Below are 19,354 nucleotides of genomic sequence, written 5' to 3' on the forward strand. Positions count from 1 at the left end.
CTTCATATAAAAGAATTTGGTTATAAAAACCACTCTCCAACACATACTAGAGCATGCAACAGATAGAAATTCAATTAATTGGTCTCCTAGTTAGCAGTCAAATACAAATGAGACTCAAACTCGAAAATGCCACAATAAAATTTATATCTATGAATGAAATTAAAACATTATCTCTAAGTAGTAAAGGAAACTACTCACAAAGTTCTAACCTCTAGCTCTCCCTCTAAGATTTTTTAACTATTACTCATAATTCTAACTCCAAAGGATTTTTCTAAGATTTGGAATAGGAATATATATATAAAGATTTAGATTGAATTTCTAGGTTTTATTAACTTATATTATCCTTTAATTATTAAATTATATCATTAGAATCACCAAATTCACAACCTAGATTAAAAAAAAAACTCTCAAATTTATAACTTATGTTCTATTCTTGAAAAACTCAGATTTAACATGAGTTAAGTTGTTCATACTAAAGGAGTATAATTATTGATCTCACCATTCAATTTAACATTTTAGATGTCATTAATCAATTCTTCAAATTGTATCTTGATCTAGCAGTAAACAAATTTGAAAATGATAATTTACTATTCAGAGTTTTATTGACAAAATCTAAAAAAACAAATTTAAAGCATACTTAATAACTCGTCCCTCAGATATCAGATTGATGATCCAACCATTAAAATTGATAAGTTTGAAATCACAAATTTGAAATCACAAATATCCTGACTAAATTTTAACCTAATCCATCGATTGACAAACTCGTAAATAACACTTGATTGTCTCAATTTTTTATGAAATTTTTTTGACTTATTCTTAACTCTCTTCTACTACCACAGTACCACCTATATATAGGCTTTTAGAGCTCAATCTCTCCATTTTCAGTTGATATGAGACTTCTTAACATTGTTATTTTATTTATTTATTCATATATACACTTATACATATATATGATCATAATTATTTTAATAGCTTATATATATTTTTAACCTTTGTAAGCTCAATCTTAATAAATATTTGCTTAAATTTTGAGGATAAGAACCAAACAAATAGTTCTGCTTTTTCCTTCCTTTATTTTTCAATTGAAGGTGAGATAAATGCTGGATAAAGATTTATGCATGTTCAATGTATATACATGCATTCCATTAGTTCGCTATTTCCTAATCAGTATAAAATATATCGGACGTAGATCTGCTTGGTATTTAAAAGCTTTCAATTAATTTTTCTTATTTTTTATTTTTTATTTTTCTTTTATTAAAATTTTAAGACTAGCTTCTGTAGATGATAAGAAAATAGTGCAGACGCAGATTAATTAAGGTTTCACATCCTTTAGTGTATATCATATCAAATATATATACATATGCATATTCTAAAAATCTATATAGACCTACCTTGAAATTCAATAATTCTGCAAAGAAAAAATAGCAAGTCACTTTAATTCATAAGAGAGAAAAACGGTAAGGTCTCTAAAGATTGAATCAATCATATAATTAGGTTCTTGACAAAAAAATTTTAAAAATGAGTTGTAAATATTGTTTCAGATATAGTTGTAAATTGGAGAGCCTCAACTGGAGATAAGATATTTTAATTTCAAATGTAATTCTTAGTTTATAACTAGAATTTCGGTTTGCAACTGTTTGAATCGATATTTACAACTCACTTTTTTTTATTAAAAAAAAAGCCCTAATTGTCAATAATTCAATATTTTAAGATTTAAATACTGTTTCCCAATTCATAAAGATGACAACTTTTATTTTCCACAACTCATATACGAGCATCTAAAACATAGATACATAACATACGAAAGGAATGGGAACCCTCTAAAAGCCACAGGATTATTACAAAAATGAAAATGTTTAAATGGTGCCAAAAAAAAAAGCCAATAATCACTAGCTGTAATAATGATAGATTATGTCTTGATATATAGTGATACAACAAAGTTTGTGGATTGGTAATTAGGCTATAATTAACTATAACTATATCCCAAGTTCAAATGCATTATGGCTCTTATTCTTTAAGAAAATGCCATGGTCCTGTTCCTGTTCCCATCCTGCAATAAGGACATTAATTAATTAAATATTTTTGTAAATGGATCTATCATATTTCCCAAAAACAACGTTGTCTGATGATAATGAAGGTATCATAAGTGGGAAAAGAATACATATATACCTCCAAAAACCAGCAAGCATGCGAAGAGCCATATATATTGTCAAAGCAATCCAGATGCCAAGGAACCCTTTCATCTTACACATCACAAATTCTATTCCAATGCTTACAATTGAAACTATTACCTGATGTGCATATATCAACACAACGACAAACAAAATCGTACTTTCATTAATCTTAATACATTGCTTATAGATACATTATAAGTTTGATTTGGTATGACTAAGGTTAAGGGTAAGTAAAAACTTGCCAAAGAAGTTGCAGCATACGTAAAGTCAGATGCTCCATAGTTGACTCCATCAAACACAAAAGCTATTGCATTGATTGGTTGCGTTGCTGCTACAAACTGTTCCATTCAGTTCAACATAACATTTAGTTGCTGACATTTGTACCATGATGGGTCCGCATTCCCTAGTTATCAATTGGATGAGCAGGGAAAGCGGATTCGTCCCCAGTATACTCATACACACACTATCCTGTGTATAAAAATATATATATACACGTAGAAGATATAACATGGGCACGGAGATCATTGAGTAATTATGGTGGAGAGATAAATTGAAAGAGACCAGTGAGATTGGGTTAGAAAATTGCGTTTCATGAGGATTAAGAATAAAAGAAGCATACGGGGAGGCCAATTTTGATAAGGTGGAGAACACTGAGGGTTTGGGAGAAGACGCCTGCTCCAAAGTGCAATCCTATTCCAACGACAAGAGATAGTCCTACTCCCATCACAAAAGACATCTGCACAATATCATATCAAACAACACGATCATTGGATATACCATATATTGAATCAAATTAATTAACTTAAGTGATAAATTAATTCATCAGTTTCTGAGATTCAAAGTTTCATCATTATTACTTGGAGAACCCTCACTGCTGCTGCTTTGGCCTTCTCATAGTCTTTCTCAGCAAAAGAACATGCTAGAATTGCCTGTCGTCCAGCAAAATCAAAGTCATTATCATGCTCCGAATAACTCATTACTACTCTTTCCGGTCTTGAATATAAAAGCTGATGACAAAATTTATTTTGATTCGAAATCTAAAACCTCAATTGACTTTGTTTTCTTTTCTTTTTGGCCAAAAAATTTACTTTGTTTTTGAAATTTATATTTTTTTCCCCAAACTATACATACTGATCACACATGTGAAGATGGTTTGCATCAAAAGGTAGTTCCAAAGCGAATGACTAAAGATGGTATTTTTAGAGAAACCAATACATATTTTAAACAAATAATGACTAATTTAACTAATTTTTTTTAACCTCTGCATTATCTAATTCTTATGTTAGGAACCAAAGCGAGTGTGTATGTATTTACAAGTTGGAAATAATATAACTCATTTACCTGAATTGCAACAGCTAAACCGTCAGAAAGAAGAGAAGAAGTCATCCAAACTTGTTGACAAGTTTGGAAAGCAGCCATTGTAATTGTACCCAATCTTGCTGCTAATGAAGCAGCAAATGTCACACAGAATGTTACTGCTATTACTCTTGCCAACAACAGCCCTCCTGCACGCACAATAATTGTAAATGTCATCAGTTGTTATACTAAAGTCATTCCTTGTATGGTTTCACTTTTAGTGATTTAAGGTTCTCACCGTTTTTAAGGAAGCGAAAGATTTGCAAATCCTTAATACTAGGAGGTAAGAGATCTACTTTTTTCATCAATATCAGCAAGAGAGCCAGTGCCATCAAGTACCTGAAGAAGTAGTGTGATATTAATATTATTCTTACAATTAAAATGGTCAAGATTATTTATTAGGGTAAAAGGATGATTATTAGGACTTACTGTGAGATGACATGTGCCATAGCTGCACCTTTGAGGCCAAACTTGCAGTAAAATATAAGTATTGGATCCAAACCCACGTTTAGAGCATATCCGAGCACTAAACATATATCAAATCAGACAATATAGAAATTATAGTACGTTCGCTTTACTAGTTAATTTAAGCCCAATATTATAAAAGAAATTGAACCTACCAATAACATATAAGGGAGTTTTGGTGTCCTTGAAACCTCGGAAGATTGCCTGCATAGCCAAAGCCAGAAGAACAGCTGGAGCCCCTAATGCCCTTAACTTCAAGTACTTTTCCGCGAGAATCAGCATAGCAGAGCCCTAATTAATTAACCAAATTCAAATCATTCTATTAACCTTACAGAACACATCTTTTGTGTGTTCTAGTCAATATAACAATAAACTTCATGAAAATTCACATTATCCACAAGTTAGAAGTTAAACAACATGATTTATTTCGTTAGATAAAGATACCTACTTGTTTCGCACCCATTGCAAGTAATAGAGGTTTTGCAGCAAATATAAGGATTGACGCTTGAAGGAGGCCAAGGATTGTCCCAAATATTAATGCTGTTGATGCTGTAGCTATTTGCTTCTTCTTTGTCTTCTTATTCTTACTACTTGTAGCCATGGAAGAAGGCTTGGGCGTGTTCGTTTTGATATCTGATAATTCAGCAAATTTAAGTTTTAAGAGTTTAAATTTACAAATAAAGTTAAAGTTATTTTTATGCAAACTTCACTGAATAGATGACACGGTACTAACTAACTCTTACTCTTATCACTATTCTTGTCAACAGTGTCGCTCTCATCATCACCATTATTGTTATTATTATCATTATTCTCTTTGATCGGTAAACCTTTTTCAATGTCTGTAATTTTCTGAAGAGTATCTTCCTCTGCCACAAACGATGTAGTGACACTGACCAGAGGGAAAATGGTGATCCTTGAAGCTTGATTGAACAGGGTTATGGAAATTCCAGCAGCAGCAAGCTCCACAGGTCCTATTTAAGAATCATCAACAAATGAGAAACAATTTTTTGGACAACACTTTTGATTTTAGTTTGATATGTATATATATACTTATCCAGAAGCATATGATTTTGAAGCTTACGTACGTACCTAGGTGACCTATGAAAGCAGTGTCAATGAGAGAAGCAATAGGATCAGCGGCCACAGCCAAAGCAGCTGGAAACGCAATTCCCAGTAATTCTTTACCAATTGAGTCCAGCTTCAACACTTTTCTGCACCCACAAACACATGGTAATAATCATAAGTTGGGAATAAGAACACAGTTTGAGATTAAATTGATCAGTGGACGATGATACAATCTATGACAGGTATGTGCAGATGGTATATACCTTGCATCTTTGAGGAAAACAAGGAGAGGCATCTTCCACTTGTTATTATTATCGGATACATGCACAGTACTGCCATGATTATTGTCTGCCATAAGATTCTAAAAAATAAAAAAAGAGCTAAATTAATGTCCCAAAACACCCAGAATCAATATGTTTGCATTTAATTTTATCAATTCAACCCATAAAGCGGGTTGGTGGGGACTAGCTAGGTAGCTTCATGCCCTTTTATTGCAGGCCAGCACAGTGATTAATTTAATCAGAAACTTTATCCTAAAACTATGGATGAGGTAGGAAGAAACAACTTTAACTAAAGCTATTACCCTGAAACTATGGATGAGGGAGGAGGAAACAACTTTAACTAAAACTATTGGATGCAGTATGAGGAAACGATATATTACAAATACATCAAAAAGTTCGAAGAGCTAGCTGAGAAGTAATGCCATTTTCATGCATGCAAACATGTTGATCATCAATATGAAGAATTAAGAGGGATGAATGTGTATAATAAAGCCTAATAAACAAACTCACACACACACAAATAGAATATACAATTTAAACGAGAAATAATGAAACTTAATTGTCAGCTTTATGCATGCTCATTATGCACATATATAGATGGAACTAGCTAGCTTGCATACCTCTGATCTGTCCGCCTGTGTGTGTCTTTTGATAAATACAATGCTCTCAGAGAGTTTGAAGCTTGAACCCTCTGCTTTGAACCTAAGCTCCCCTGCTTTGCTTTCTAACCTTCCACAAACACACCACACACCACACACCACACACCACAAACAGTATTTATAGAGACGCGTGCACACATAGATAGACCCCTCAAATTCTCTTCCAGATACCACATTCAAATTTAAATATATTAAAGCTTGTACGTTATAAAGAGAGGGGGGAAGGTTCATCTCCCATGCGAGCTAAGTTCAAGATGAGAAGTATATAATTGCAAGTTGATGGAGGACTATAGTATTTATTATGTCTGATATACCTTCACAGATTTAATAATCTAAAGCTTTCTCTGATGATCTGTTATATCGATGTTGGCTTGTAAGCATATAATATATTGTTCTACTTTAGGCTACAAAATAATAGTGCTTAATTTTCTTAGCAGTTAAAATTAAAGTCTGTGGTCTTCTTGTGGGCTTCGTGAGAATTCCAATATAAGCCATCACACCCAGAACTTGGAAACTCATCGGAATCAGTCTGACCTAATTTTTTGTGGTTTTCGAGATATATAAACCTCACTATTCTTTTCTTTTTTGTGTAATAATTTACATTAATCTCACTATTAATGGGCATTATCCTCCTTCCTACACTAGCTAGCACTTGCTCCTTATCTTTCTCCTCTACGCATGGACTTGAGTTTATTTTAGATTCACTTTGTGTATGCGTGCTTTTGTGTCTCTCTTTTTATTAAGATTAAAGGAGTGAAGATACGTGGTCATTATCATCTGACATGTCTTTTATTATAAATAGAAATCACTTTGGAGGACATAATGTCCCATACTGAACGCCTGCTTTTATATATATATATATATATATAGAGAGAGAGAGAGAGAGAGAGAGAGAGAGAGAGACGCACGCACACACTTTCGTGTGGCTGCCACGATCTTGCTTGGTTTTGCCATTTAAATAATCCAAATGTGTTTGTAATCGCTTTGCCTAATACCTAATTTAAAGGAAACACACAAATCTAATTTTTATACAATTGTTTAGGTGGATTTATTTAAAACAATCAAATAAGATGTGATGCTATAGCATCATTATGTTAATAGATAATAAGAATTTATATATAAAAAGGAAGCCTATTAATTAGTTTTTAGATTTTACAAAAGAAAAATTGTGTATGAATGGGAACACTAAAACATCAATAGATGTGTGAATTATGACAAGAAAATATAGGGGAAAAAAACCTTAGAGTGGAAGAAACATGGAAAAATAATCAATCACTTTTTTTAATGAATTTTTTTATATCTTTTTAAGACATATTTTTAATAAGAGCCGTGTTGCCATTGTCATCCGACATTTTTATTCGCATAAAAAGCCAAAGTAGGCTGAATCATTGTGCCAAATTGAGCCATATAATAGAATTTTGTGTGTGTTTGTGTGTGTATTATATTGAAACTTTCGTGTGGATGCCACAAGCCAGCAATATTTAATTATAGAAAAGTAATTAGGTAAAGTTTTTTATATTCATTATATCAAGTTCCTCGATTACAAATGATTATATGTCCTATTTTTAAAATTTTATCAGTTAATTAGAAAGGCACATTAAAAATAGGATACAAATATTTGTGATTAGAGAAGTTAATATAATAAATATGAGAAATAATTTTCTTAATTATAATATATATTGAAAACAAAAATAGGGAAAGGATCTTTTTTGAGAGAGTAAAGGTGAGGTCAGAGGTGACAAATTAAAACAAGCACACACATCAATATTGTCCACATATCCTAAGTACCTCTTTTTTATTTGGGCGCACAGTCAAGAAAAAATAATGTGGGATGATTATGATGCATTTTTTGACAATTAATAATGTGAATGCTGTTTCAGATTAAAAATTATTGGATGCTTATTATCTATATACTACATCTGATTCCTAACATAAGAGCTAAATAATAATGAAAGGATGTTAAAAAAATTAATTAAGTTATTTATTTGTAATAAATATGTGTCAGTTTTCATAAACTATACTTTTTAATCATATCCACCAGTGTTACTCTTTGGTTAAAACCCTTACAATCAATAGAAATAATTAGAAAAAGAATTATTAATTTGGGAGACAAAATAAATTATGGTCTTATATTTATTATCAAATTCTACCATTAATTAGCTTTTATACTAACGATCAATGGTTTTATATTTATTCTCAAATTCTACTATCAACTAGCTCTTGTATTAAATATTAGAGTATAATATAAAACATTAGAAGCCTCATTCATCATAAATATTGACTAAATACTGTTAAAATATCATATATTCACTCTGTTATGATCAAATTAGATCAATTATTTTGGCCAGCCATCTAAGCATGTCATAAAATGGGCCGGTGAATATAGGAATGATGGCTGTGAACACCTTTTGGTGTTTAAAAAGTTCTCTTTAAAAATTTATATAGTTTAGTGCCTTTTTTTCTTGGGGGAAAAAAAAGCCTATTATTGTAACCATTCAGTGAAAAGTTGTTAACAATGGCCTGTGATTGGGGGAAAAAAATTCTTGGTGACAAATATTTTATTTTTCATTTTTAAAAAACAAGATCTTAATAATATATATTATATGTTCTTCGTTACGATGCAAATGTCATTTTCCAAATAGTGCGCCCACAAGCAAAACCTTAACCATGGTGTCACTTCTTTTTCTGTTGGCAATGAAATGGCAATTTATTGTCAAACAATTTCAACTTGGCAAATACATATTAATTATTATGTTAATTAATCTAATATGGTGATAATATGGGTTAAAATATTTCACTAGCTAACATGAAATATAATACTGTTTTGATACTAAATATAAGAAATACACTAAAATAATTTGAATAAATTAAAGCAGATTAAATGTTGGAAAAAAAAAAGAAGTTAAACAAATTACTTAATTGTAATAAATGTAACATCATCTTTCTAAAATAATCTTATATAATATTAGATTATATATCAACTCTGGCCTCGCCCGTTCTATCAATTGCCAGGTCATCCACTCCAGGTTATCTTTTTGCTGCAGATAGGTAACATGCTTAGAGAGGTCAATATACTTGGCAATAAACTCATCTTCATGCATGTTCTCCTGTCGAAGAGCATAAAAGGTTGTTTATTTTTCCTGTCTCATGGCTGGAGGAAAATAGTGATCAAAGAACATCTGTTTGAATTTTATCCAAGTAACCCCCAAGTCATCTATACCGCTTGTCACATCCCAAAAATTTTCATCTGGCGATAAAGGATCAAAAATTGGGATGAGGGTCAATGTAGGAACTATAAGGGAAGATGAAACAACTTTTTATATGAAATCCCGAAAAGGTCTAGACGGGCATTTTCGTAATCATCGGTCTAGGAAGGGCAAAACGGGAAAATTTGAGAAAAATTCCAGAAAATCCCCAAAAAATGGGAAAATTGTAGAGTAAAGGTTTTGAAAACTTGGTTGAGGCCCAAAAGGTAGAATTTCGGTGAAAATGAATTATTACATAATTTCCCGTAAATGGAGGTTTTTCGGGAAATTATTGGAAAAATAAAGGAAAATAATTATTTTAATGAGTTATAGGCCTCAATAAAGTTGGGAGATTGATGGATAATTAATCCAAATATTTATTTGAATTTATAAAATTTATTTTAGGCCTTAGAAGCTCCCCAAGAATTAATTTTAGGGAATTTATTTTCCCTCAGATTTACTAATAAAGGCCTAATCAGAGAAAATTCAAAATAAATACCTAGGGGTGACGAAAAATTCTGAAAATTTTCAGATCATATTTTCATATTAAAAGGAAAATTATCATGGAGAGAAATGAATTTTTGGAGGTCTGAAAAAATTATGAAATGTTACTGTGAATAGTAACCGATTAAGTTTCTAATTGGTTTGAGATAGTAATTTGGTTTGTGAGCCATCTTTTTGGGACAGACCAAACCTTTTGTGAGGCCCACATTGAGCCTAATAAAGATCCAATTTCGTGCACCTTTCAGGTTCCTCCATTTTTATTAAATAAAATGTGAAATTAAGAGATATTTTTGTGGAAAAATCTAGAGAAATGCCACATGATGAGATCTGAAGGTTTGAGACACTTGATGGCTGCCACATACAACCTATTAGGTGTCTAATTTCGTTCAAATTATGGGGCAAGAGGATAGATGGAATTTTTCTATAAATACCCCTTGAAAATACATGAAAAATGCTAGAAAACTGGGGAAAATAAGGGGAAACTCTGTCACTGTTCATCCAGCCATCTTGCACAAAATTCTTGAGGAGTTTTAGGCAAGAAATCATCCAATTTACTTCAAGAAAACACTAAGGTATATCCAAGCATCAATATCTCTAAGTTTTACATTGATTAAACAAGGATTTTTGCTTGGGAAAATGCTGGAAAATTCTGAGAAATTTAGTTGAGATGTGTGATATTTAGGGAAGGATAGAAACCTAAATAACCAAGTGGAATAAGGAAGATTAAGTGGTGTATGTATTGATTTTTGGATGAAATCAAGGTTAGGGTTCGAAGGAAAATTTTTCATCCAGCATTGTTCATGCAGAAGCAATTTGATTTTGTTTGATTTGATGATTTCAATGGCTTTAAAACATGTTTTTGTGTAGGGATATGTTGTTGGAAAATGTTTAAAATCATTAGAATCAAAAATGAAATTTTTGGAAGTTAAGAACCCCCTATTCGGCCAAGTGAACTTTATGGGGAAGGAGTATGAATTTTTAAAATCTGATTTCACCATTGGATTTCTCATGAAAAATTGTGTAAGATTGAGCCATGAGATGATTGATTCTAAAGGAGGAATCATATTGTTAAAAATCAAAGAAAAGGGGGAGAAATTATTGAGTTAATATTAAAGTGTTGTAATCAAGTTGTTTAGCAGTTAATGTGGCCTATGTTTATGCTTGGTTTAATAGGCATTGAGAGGAGGAATTAAGGAGAAGCATTGCTTTTTGGAGGAATTAATTGGACAAACTTTACAAAGGTAGCTTTGAATTATAATTTGATTGTTTATCTTGCTTGTTTAATGTGATTATGTTTGTTGCATGAATTAAGGAACTTGTATTGTGATCCTTGTGGATTGGATGACATTGGTTTATGCTTTGGCCAAATGCATTGAATTGTGTTAATGTGGAAGTATTGATATTCCTCTCTTAGCATGATATTGGATATGAATTTATGTGGCTTGAGGATGTCTTGAAGTTATACAACATGTCATATTTTAACTTGCTTGATTTACATGATCATTATAATTCATATGCTACTAGGATTTGTTTAAGTCTCATTCCCCCTATGTTAAATTATATCTCAAATAGGGAATGATTCATCCGATAGCAAGGGCAAGGAAATGATTTTGGAATAGAGGAGCATTATGGAAGTGATGCTATTATGTTATGTTGTGTAATGTATTAATGAACTTTATGTTGAAAATGTAATGGATTATGAATGATATGTGATGTAAATTATGTTTGTATGACATGCATTTATGCTAAAATTGTGGATGGTGCAATGTTAAAGGAATGTAGGAAAGAGGAAATTGGGAGATAAATTAAAGAAAGTGACATTGGGAGATAGAAATTTCCTAAAAAGTGCTAAACTTGTGGCACATAAAATAATGGGCAATTGTTGAAGTTTTAGCATGAAATTTTACAGGAAAATGGATCTCATTTTTTGCTTTAAAACAAGTGGTAATTCATTAAATTTAGAGTTGTGTGCTAAGAGTTATGTCCTTCCAAAGTTGGATAAAAATACTGGAAATTCAAAAATTTACCAAATGAATAGTACACTTAGACGAATTTCTTGGAATTATTCTGGATGGAATTGGACCTAATGAATATTTTTTTCTCCATAGAACTCTTAACCAGCTTTGAATGAAAATTGGAATCACATTATTTTGATTTTTCTAGATTTAGTTATGAATTTTTAAAATTGACCCATTTTCAGATGAACAGTATATGGACAGGATGAACAGTAAAATCCTAAATTTTAAATTTTTCATTCGAAAATGTTATGAAACAACTTATATTGGTTCTAGTTAATGTATATTGGGATATAAAGAGAGGTGTGATACCGTTTACGCTCCTCCACCACCTCTTAGCTCGGTCCCTCAATAAGACCACCACTGCTTGTATCTTTTGATAAGTATTACAGCCACAAGCTTTGAATATAATTGTTTCCATGTCATCGATCCAAGCCTCAACTTTATTAGGATCCATACTCGCATCAAAAGTTTTCGGGTGGTGCCGCTCTATGTCTTTCCATACACTCTTAAGGTTCATAGTCTCCTCTTTTTCTTGTCGCCCTCGTGAGCTACGCTCTTTTCTGGTTCCCTTAACGGAACCCCCACAGGTTCCAGAATTGCCCACAGACGGCTCAAGAAGCCCACTCTCTTCGAACTCTTCCACAGCTTTCTTACTTCTCAAGTCTTCCTCTAGCTTCCTTACCCTCTCATCTACCTCCGTAGCCACCAATTCCCTTAGCTGTTGCAGTAAGGTTTCTTGGTTAAACTGCAGCAGATTCGGCGGATGATTAGGCGGGTTTGTAAATTCAACCCCACCCTATTGATTTGTCAGGATCGAGTCCGTACCATCCTCCTCACCTAAGGATGGAACCCACCAAAAAAGAACAAAAAATAAGGTCAATGAACTAACAGGGAAGGTTATGTGAGATTATTATATATTGCCATTGAATGCAATGTAATGCAATCCAATTCACAAAAATCTTTAGCTCTAATACCAAAATGTGACGATCGTTCTTTTAAAACCTATTTAGATTAAATCAAATAATTTATTCCAAAGATTAACCATGATAGAAAAGAAGAAGTCTTAAAATTATAAAATCACTATCATGGTTAAAAGAAATAAACTTATATCACGAGCAACATTAATCATTAACTTGGGCCTTAGACTTTTAAAGTCTAGAAATACATTTAACCATTAGCCCAAACCAAACTCATACTTTCAAACATACAAACTGATAAATCATTTTAATTTAAGCTATGGAGTCAATTATTCAAAAGTCAACACTTTAAAAGAGTGTCACATGCAAATTCTTAGAGGTCTCTGTCCTTCTAATGACCCTCTCATATCAAATAGTAGTAATTAAAAGTATTAGTTTACAACATTAGAGTAGATGAGCCCTATGTGACCATATATAATAAATCAGCACATAGAAAAAAAAAAAGCAGAGAGGTTATACAAGTTATAATAGCACATTATGCCTCTAGAGCCTTCCCTGATCGACCACCACTTGAACTATCACCTAAAGATAGTAGAAATCAGGGGGTGAGACAAACGCCTCAGTAACCAGCTTTCCAACTCATCATACATGCTAACATGTACTCGTGAGGTGTCAAGTGGGACAATTGTTAAATCTCAAGAAATATAAATATATCAATGAAAATATAAAATATGTATTTTCAGATAATCTCAATCATTCAAACTCTCATTACGAGGGCTAACACACAAGTCACATAAGTCTATCCCTTACTATTCGGGATCAATCAAACATATAAGCTCATCTCACACTCTAAGGATCGAATAAGAAGTCTCAAAGGTCTATCCCTCACTCTAGGGATAAAAGAAGCCAACCAATATGTATCCATGGCGGCTTTATCATGTGGTAGAATAGAGCTCAATCCAAAATCCAAATAACAACCAATCATTCACAATATAACGAAAAATATCTCAATCTTTTCTCGGTATAATTCATAAAATATAAATAATATATCTTTCCAAACTTCTCAATCACAATTCCAAAAATCTTACAAGATAATTTTCATAGCTCAAAAGGTATAACATATCTACTCAAGTTTCAAATAACACATCATTATTTTAAAATAGCAAAATACTTACAAATAAAATATTAGCACATATAACAAGTGGAAAGTGGTTACCTCTTGTCCAAGCAATAAAAAGGATTACCATAAGGTCAATCCTTTGCTTAACTAATAATTAATCTACATAATTAATATAACCACATATTAATATAAGCTAATTAAGCTTGTTTATATTAGTTAAATTTTTAATTTAATTTAATTTTTATTCTAAATTCATGTAACTCTCATAACCCATAATCAAGTATTTTAGAACCAACTTATAATTTTCTAGCAAGTTAGATTATTTATTTACATCCTCCGGGATTATTTACTTAAAAAAAAAAAGGAATTTTTCAAAATTTCTAAATATGAAATTATTATATTTTAAATTATAAAAATCTCATTTAAAGTTTAAACCTCAAAATTAAACTATAAAAAATTCAATAGTACCCTAAATATTTATAAATAAATAATCTAATCAAAATGTGAATGGTATAACTATCATATATATATATATATATATATATTCCCATAAATAATAAAATTTTTAGCTAAAATAATTATTTTAAAAGCTCCAGTCAATTAATAAATAAAACTAAACTGATTAAAATCTCAATAATATATCAAACAATATAAATAAATTGTTTAACTTAAATTTAATCAGTAAAAATATGACATATGTCATATGTAACAGATTTTTCAACTAAACAAATTAATTTAAATATTAAAAACTAACAAATAGGCAAATCTAAACCTATTAGAATTAACTATTCATTTACCTTTAAATTTCTATAGTCATTTATTATCAAAACTCAATACTTATATCATATATAAGTCTCAAAATTTTCTCTAATTACCATGACAATACTACTATTAAGAAGCCTAAAATATATAGGAAATATTCATGAAGAAAGTTTAATAAAAAGAAGTGATTTTGTGTACTTAAATTATCCCCAAAGCTTATCTTCTGCTCTGCTCCTTACTCTCTCTCCCATGCTCTTTCTTTCACTCTCCCTACTTTCTTTCCCTCTCGTCCTTTTTTCATCCCCGTCTTCTCCAATCACTTTTCTCAATTTTCTTCTTGCATTAAACCCCTTGCCCCAAAATTCTTTCTTCCTCATTACTACCTCAGCTTTCCATCGAATTCGGTGGAAACCTGTTTCTTTTTTTTTTTTAGTAAAATATTATTATGTTCTTTGAAATTTTTTTATATAAATCCTAAAATAAAATTTAGGATATTACAAATGTTCACGATGAGATATCTATAATTATTACATTACTCTTTCATAATATCCACAACTACTTTTAAGCTAAATTATACAAAACCCCTTTGAACTATGTGGCAGTTGCATATAACTACCCTAATATTTAAAGTTTAAATTTAATTGAGCCCCCTAATCTTTTATTATTTTATTATGGACACCTTGCCATTAAGTCATCATTATCTTTTTAACAGAATTTACCACATCAGATCAACATAAGATACTTCACATCTTAGTGGCATCTTAAATAGCATCCTATCTAATTTAATTTTATAAAACTTCCTTGAACTTTAAGCTAGTTGAACATAACTTCTCTGACATTTTAATGCTAAACCCTCTTATGTTACTTTTTTTTCCTATTTAATGCTTATCAAAACCAACTCATTACTTTCATGGTAACATTTTTACAATGTTATGATCTTATTTTGCAATCTTAATAAATTTATTAAGATTTTGAGAATCATTTATTAATTAAAATATCAATGTTTGTGTGGAAAAAATAGAAGAAATTTGTTATCTAAAAATTTATGTTGATAAAAAAAATATAAGAATAAAAAGGAATAAGAGTTTTTTTAAGCGATAAAATGACATTTTAATCCTCATATAAAAGTGATATAATTATTGTAAAATGATTATATTAGATAGGATGCCAGATGCAAAGTGTCTTATGGTAATTTGACATGCCAAAATTCGGTTAAAAAGATAACGACAATTTAACGACAAGGTGTCCATAACAAAATAATAAAAGACCAGAAGATTAAATTTAAACTTTAAAATATTATGGAGGTTATATGCAACGGTTCTAAAATATTTGAGGAGGTTTTGTATGATTGAGCCTTTTTCTTCTTTTTTTTTTTTTTTTGCGTTGGCACCTGGTATCCTGAGCCAGGCCATCTTTCAGGCATAATAACGGACTCAGACTAATCTGAATTGAAGCATGACAGGAACCATTAAGGTTGGTGCCCCTGGCCCCTAAGATGCTGCGTTCTCACGTCTCGAACTAGAAACTCATGGTTAAGCCAGAACAGTTCCAACTAGCTAATCTAATCATCAGGGTCTAAGCCTTGTTTTTATAATATATGTTTATATATATATTGTTTGTAATTAATATTTTATTTTCTCGCGCAAGTTATGATATTTTGCTGTCATATCTGATTTGCTGATAAAAATCATGTGCAGACGGACGATAAAAAAAAGAGAGCCTAAAAATGATTTTTAAAAAAAAAAAAAAAGTGTTACTACGGTTTCTCAATTAAGTGCTGCCATTTCCTAAAAAGATAGTGCTTGTTTTAATAAGGGAAAACATATACGGGAGTCCTTATAATTTTACTTAATTTTGAATTAGATCCTTACAGTTTATTTCCTTTTTATTGGATCCTTAGAGTTTTTTTTACTTTAATTATTAGTGCTTTTGCTCATGTTCTGTCTGTTACTCCAAACGGCGTTTGTTTATGTTTGGAAAGGTAACTGCCATGTGGTCGAGCAAAATAGTTTAATTTCCAATAATTTTCAAAGCCAATTTTCTTTCCGACGGCATGTGATGCTGTGCAAATTTCTTGCTTTTGAAAGTATTCCCAGCTGGTTCTTGCAGAGGGAAACCAACGTTGCCTAGTTTTCTCCACTTTTAACCAGTTTCATCACTATTGACTGTGCCTATGAAAGGGCGTTTTGACCGTACTTTTCTTTTCATCACTGTTGCAGAAAGGGACCAAGCCTCCCATGGGGAGAAAATTCAAGAGAGATGATGCATATCTAAGAAAAATAGGAAATCCTCTTCTTGTCCACCATTATGAGTTACACTTGCACACAAGCCTCACAACTCTTCTTCGTTATTGTTTCCAAAGTGTCCAAAAACAGGGCCAAACAGAGCACAAGCTTCGCAGCATTTTGGACGACCACAGAGCCAAGCTGAGATGATGATGGATTTATTGGCCAAAGCAAAGGCAAAGTCCACCAATAACAGCACTAATAAGAACGTGAATCTTTTAGCGGTCTTCTTTTCTGAAGACAATTTTGCCGTTGCCGACAAACCCAAGCATTTTTCTTCCGTCCAATCACCCGGTTCCTCCTTCAAAAGAAGTTGGGGCTATCTTCCTTGTGCGGGATTTGGCAGAGAGAACTATTAAAAGCAAGGAAGTTGCAGAGCATCAAATATGCGGTCGGAAAGAAAATCGGTTTCGAAGACTATTGAAAACTAAACCCTTCTGCTTGACCACGTGGCAGTCACCTCTCACATAAACAAACGCCGTTTAGAATGGCAAACAGAATATGAGCAGAAGGACAAACAATTAAAGTGAAAAAATTCTAAGGATTTAATAAAAAGAAAAAAACTACAATTACCTAATTCAAAATCAAGTAAAAATATAAGGACTCCCGTATATGTTTTCCTTTTTAATAAAGAAAAACGTTGTCACTGCTTTCCCTTTTTTCACTGTTATTATTTTATGCCAACGCGCTCCTTCCTTAATAGCTCGTACTTTGGAAACGCCATCGCCTAAAAAAATAGTGTTTCTTATACACCACATGAAAAAAGAAAGAAAGAAAAAATGTGTTATTTGTTATGAAGTTAACCCAAAATAAAAGTAGATTGGAGAAAAGAAGTAGAGAAGAAATTAAGAGAATGATATTATATTCCTTTACTTGCTTCACTTTGCATCACAATACAATAGTATGTCCTATTTATAGGCATAATCTTACATATCAATTATACTATTACTTAAATGATAGATAGTGGACAATAAACCACATAAATGTGAAGTGAGGGTGAGTTATAAGATTAAAGACATAGTGGAAGATTAATGCTTAGTGGAAGTAGTGGAAGTTGATGAAGTTGAAGAGAAAGAGGAGATGAACATCCACATGTTATAATATTCATAACACTCCCCATTGGATGTTCATTATATAAGATATGTGCCTCATTAAAAAACTTCAACTAGGAAAAATCCTGTAGGACAAAAATCTAGCAGAAGAAAAAGAATACACATTCATTGATACACTATTCGGTGCTGTCTCATTAAAAACCTTACCAGAAAAACCCATGGGAAAAACCACAAACAAGGAAAAAAGAGGGCAGTGTGTATTTAACTCCTCCTCTTGATAACATTAATTGATATTCCTGAGTCTGTGACATCAGATATCATGAACAAGCTTCTCAAATATTGTAATAGGAAGTGACTTGGTGAACAAATCTCCTAGATTTTTATTTTAACAGATTTGCTAGATATATATTTCACCATCTTTTGAATATTATGAGACAAATACTCCATTTGGAATTACCATCATGTGAATCAAAAAAGAATATAGAATTCTATTCCAATGTCTTTGGTGAAGAACAATATCTTACCAGTAAGTTAACAGTAAATAATATGTCAGGTCATGCGTGACTGATAAGATATGATATGGTACTTCTGGACCTATAATTTAGTACTTTTGGACCAAGTAGTTCTTCATCACCTTCTCGAAATATATAAGGTTCTTTATGCACATCCACAAATCTCACAACCATCAAAATACATAATGGATGTGATTTATCCATATAAAAACACTTTATGACCTTTTTTGTATCAATTATTTGATATACAAAAATCTTCATTTCTCAAGTATTCAATTTACAATTCAAGGCAAAACTTTATTCTTCCCAAATCCTTCATTTCAAATTCTTTCGTGTAAACAATTTATAGCTTTTATGAGTTCTTCAGGAGTTCCGATAATATTTATAGCATCAATATAAACAAAAATTATAACAAACCCTTTTTAAAAAGTTTTTCATAGAAATACATGGGCGAATTAGATTATTTTTATATCATTTCTTCAATCGATATTTACTTATTCGGTCATACCACATATCCTGATGGCTTCTAGCAACTTATTTAATTTAATTATTGTTCTCAAGAACTTAAATTGTATGCTTATGGTAAATAAAATCTTTCAGGGAATTTCATATATTTTGATCCAGAACTATAAAATAGATGATACATACTGAAATTATTTTAATCTTCATAATATTTCATATCCTGAAAGATTTTCTTATATATGCTCCTAGCATATTTTGGATCCTTTAAGGATTATCATGTAAATTTCACTATTTAATGATCCTCATCCATGGGTCATCATAATATTTAGCAGGTGCATTTCATAACTACCAGCCTATTCAAATATGCAAAATTATATCCACCACAAAAGTAATATATCTCATCATAATCATTTGTGAAAATCTTTATTTTCACATAAACATCCATATATTCTATAGAAACTTTATATTTTATGTATT

At 31.3% G+C, this 19,354-nt stretch overlaps 1 protein-coding gene across 1 annotated transcript; it reads right to left on the reverse strand.

The window, feature by feature from the left end:
* Positions 1-1,967: 1,967 nt before the first annotated feature.
* On the reverse strand, positions 1,968-4,821 carry LOC114745669 (protein DETOXIFICATION 43-like). Its single transcript, XM_028933833.1, has 11 exons — positions 4,739-4,821; positions 4,444-4,628; positions 4,151-4,286; positions 3,960-4,056; positions 3,769-3,869; positions 3,516-3,679; positions 3,032-3,103; positions 2,794-2,910; positions 2,417-2,512; positions 2,170-2,291; positions 1,968-2,050 (listed from the first exon to the last, which is right to left on the reverse strand). The coding sequence occupies exons 2-11, from the start codon at positions 4,594-4,596 to the stop codon at positions 2,008-2,010; spliced, it is 1,101 nt and encodes a 366-aa protein (XP_028789666.1). The 5' UTR covers positions 4,597-4,628; positions 4,739-4,821; the 3' UTR covers positions 1,968-2,007.
* Between the last annotated feature and the right edge of the window lie 14,533 nt (positions 4,822-19,354).

Source organism: Neltuma alba, unplaced genomic scaffold, assembly GCF_004799145.2.
Source record: "Neltuma alba isolate B1F8T4 unplaced genomic scaffold, ASM479914v2 tig00004747_pilon, whole genome shotgun sequence".
Classification (NCBI taxonomy): Eukaryota; Viridiplantae; Streptophyta; class Magnoliopsida; order Fabales; family Fabaceae; genus Neltuma; species Neltuma alba.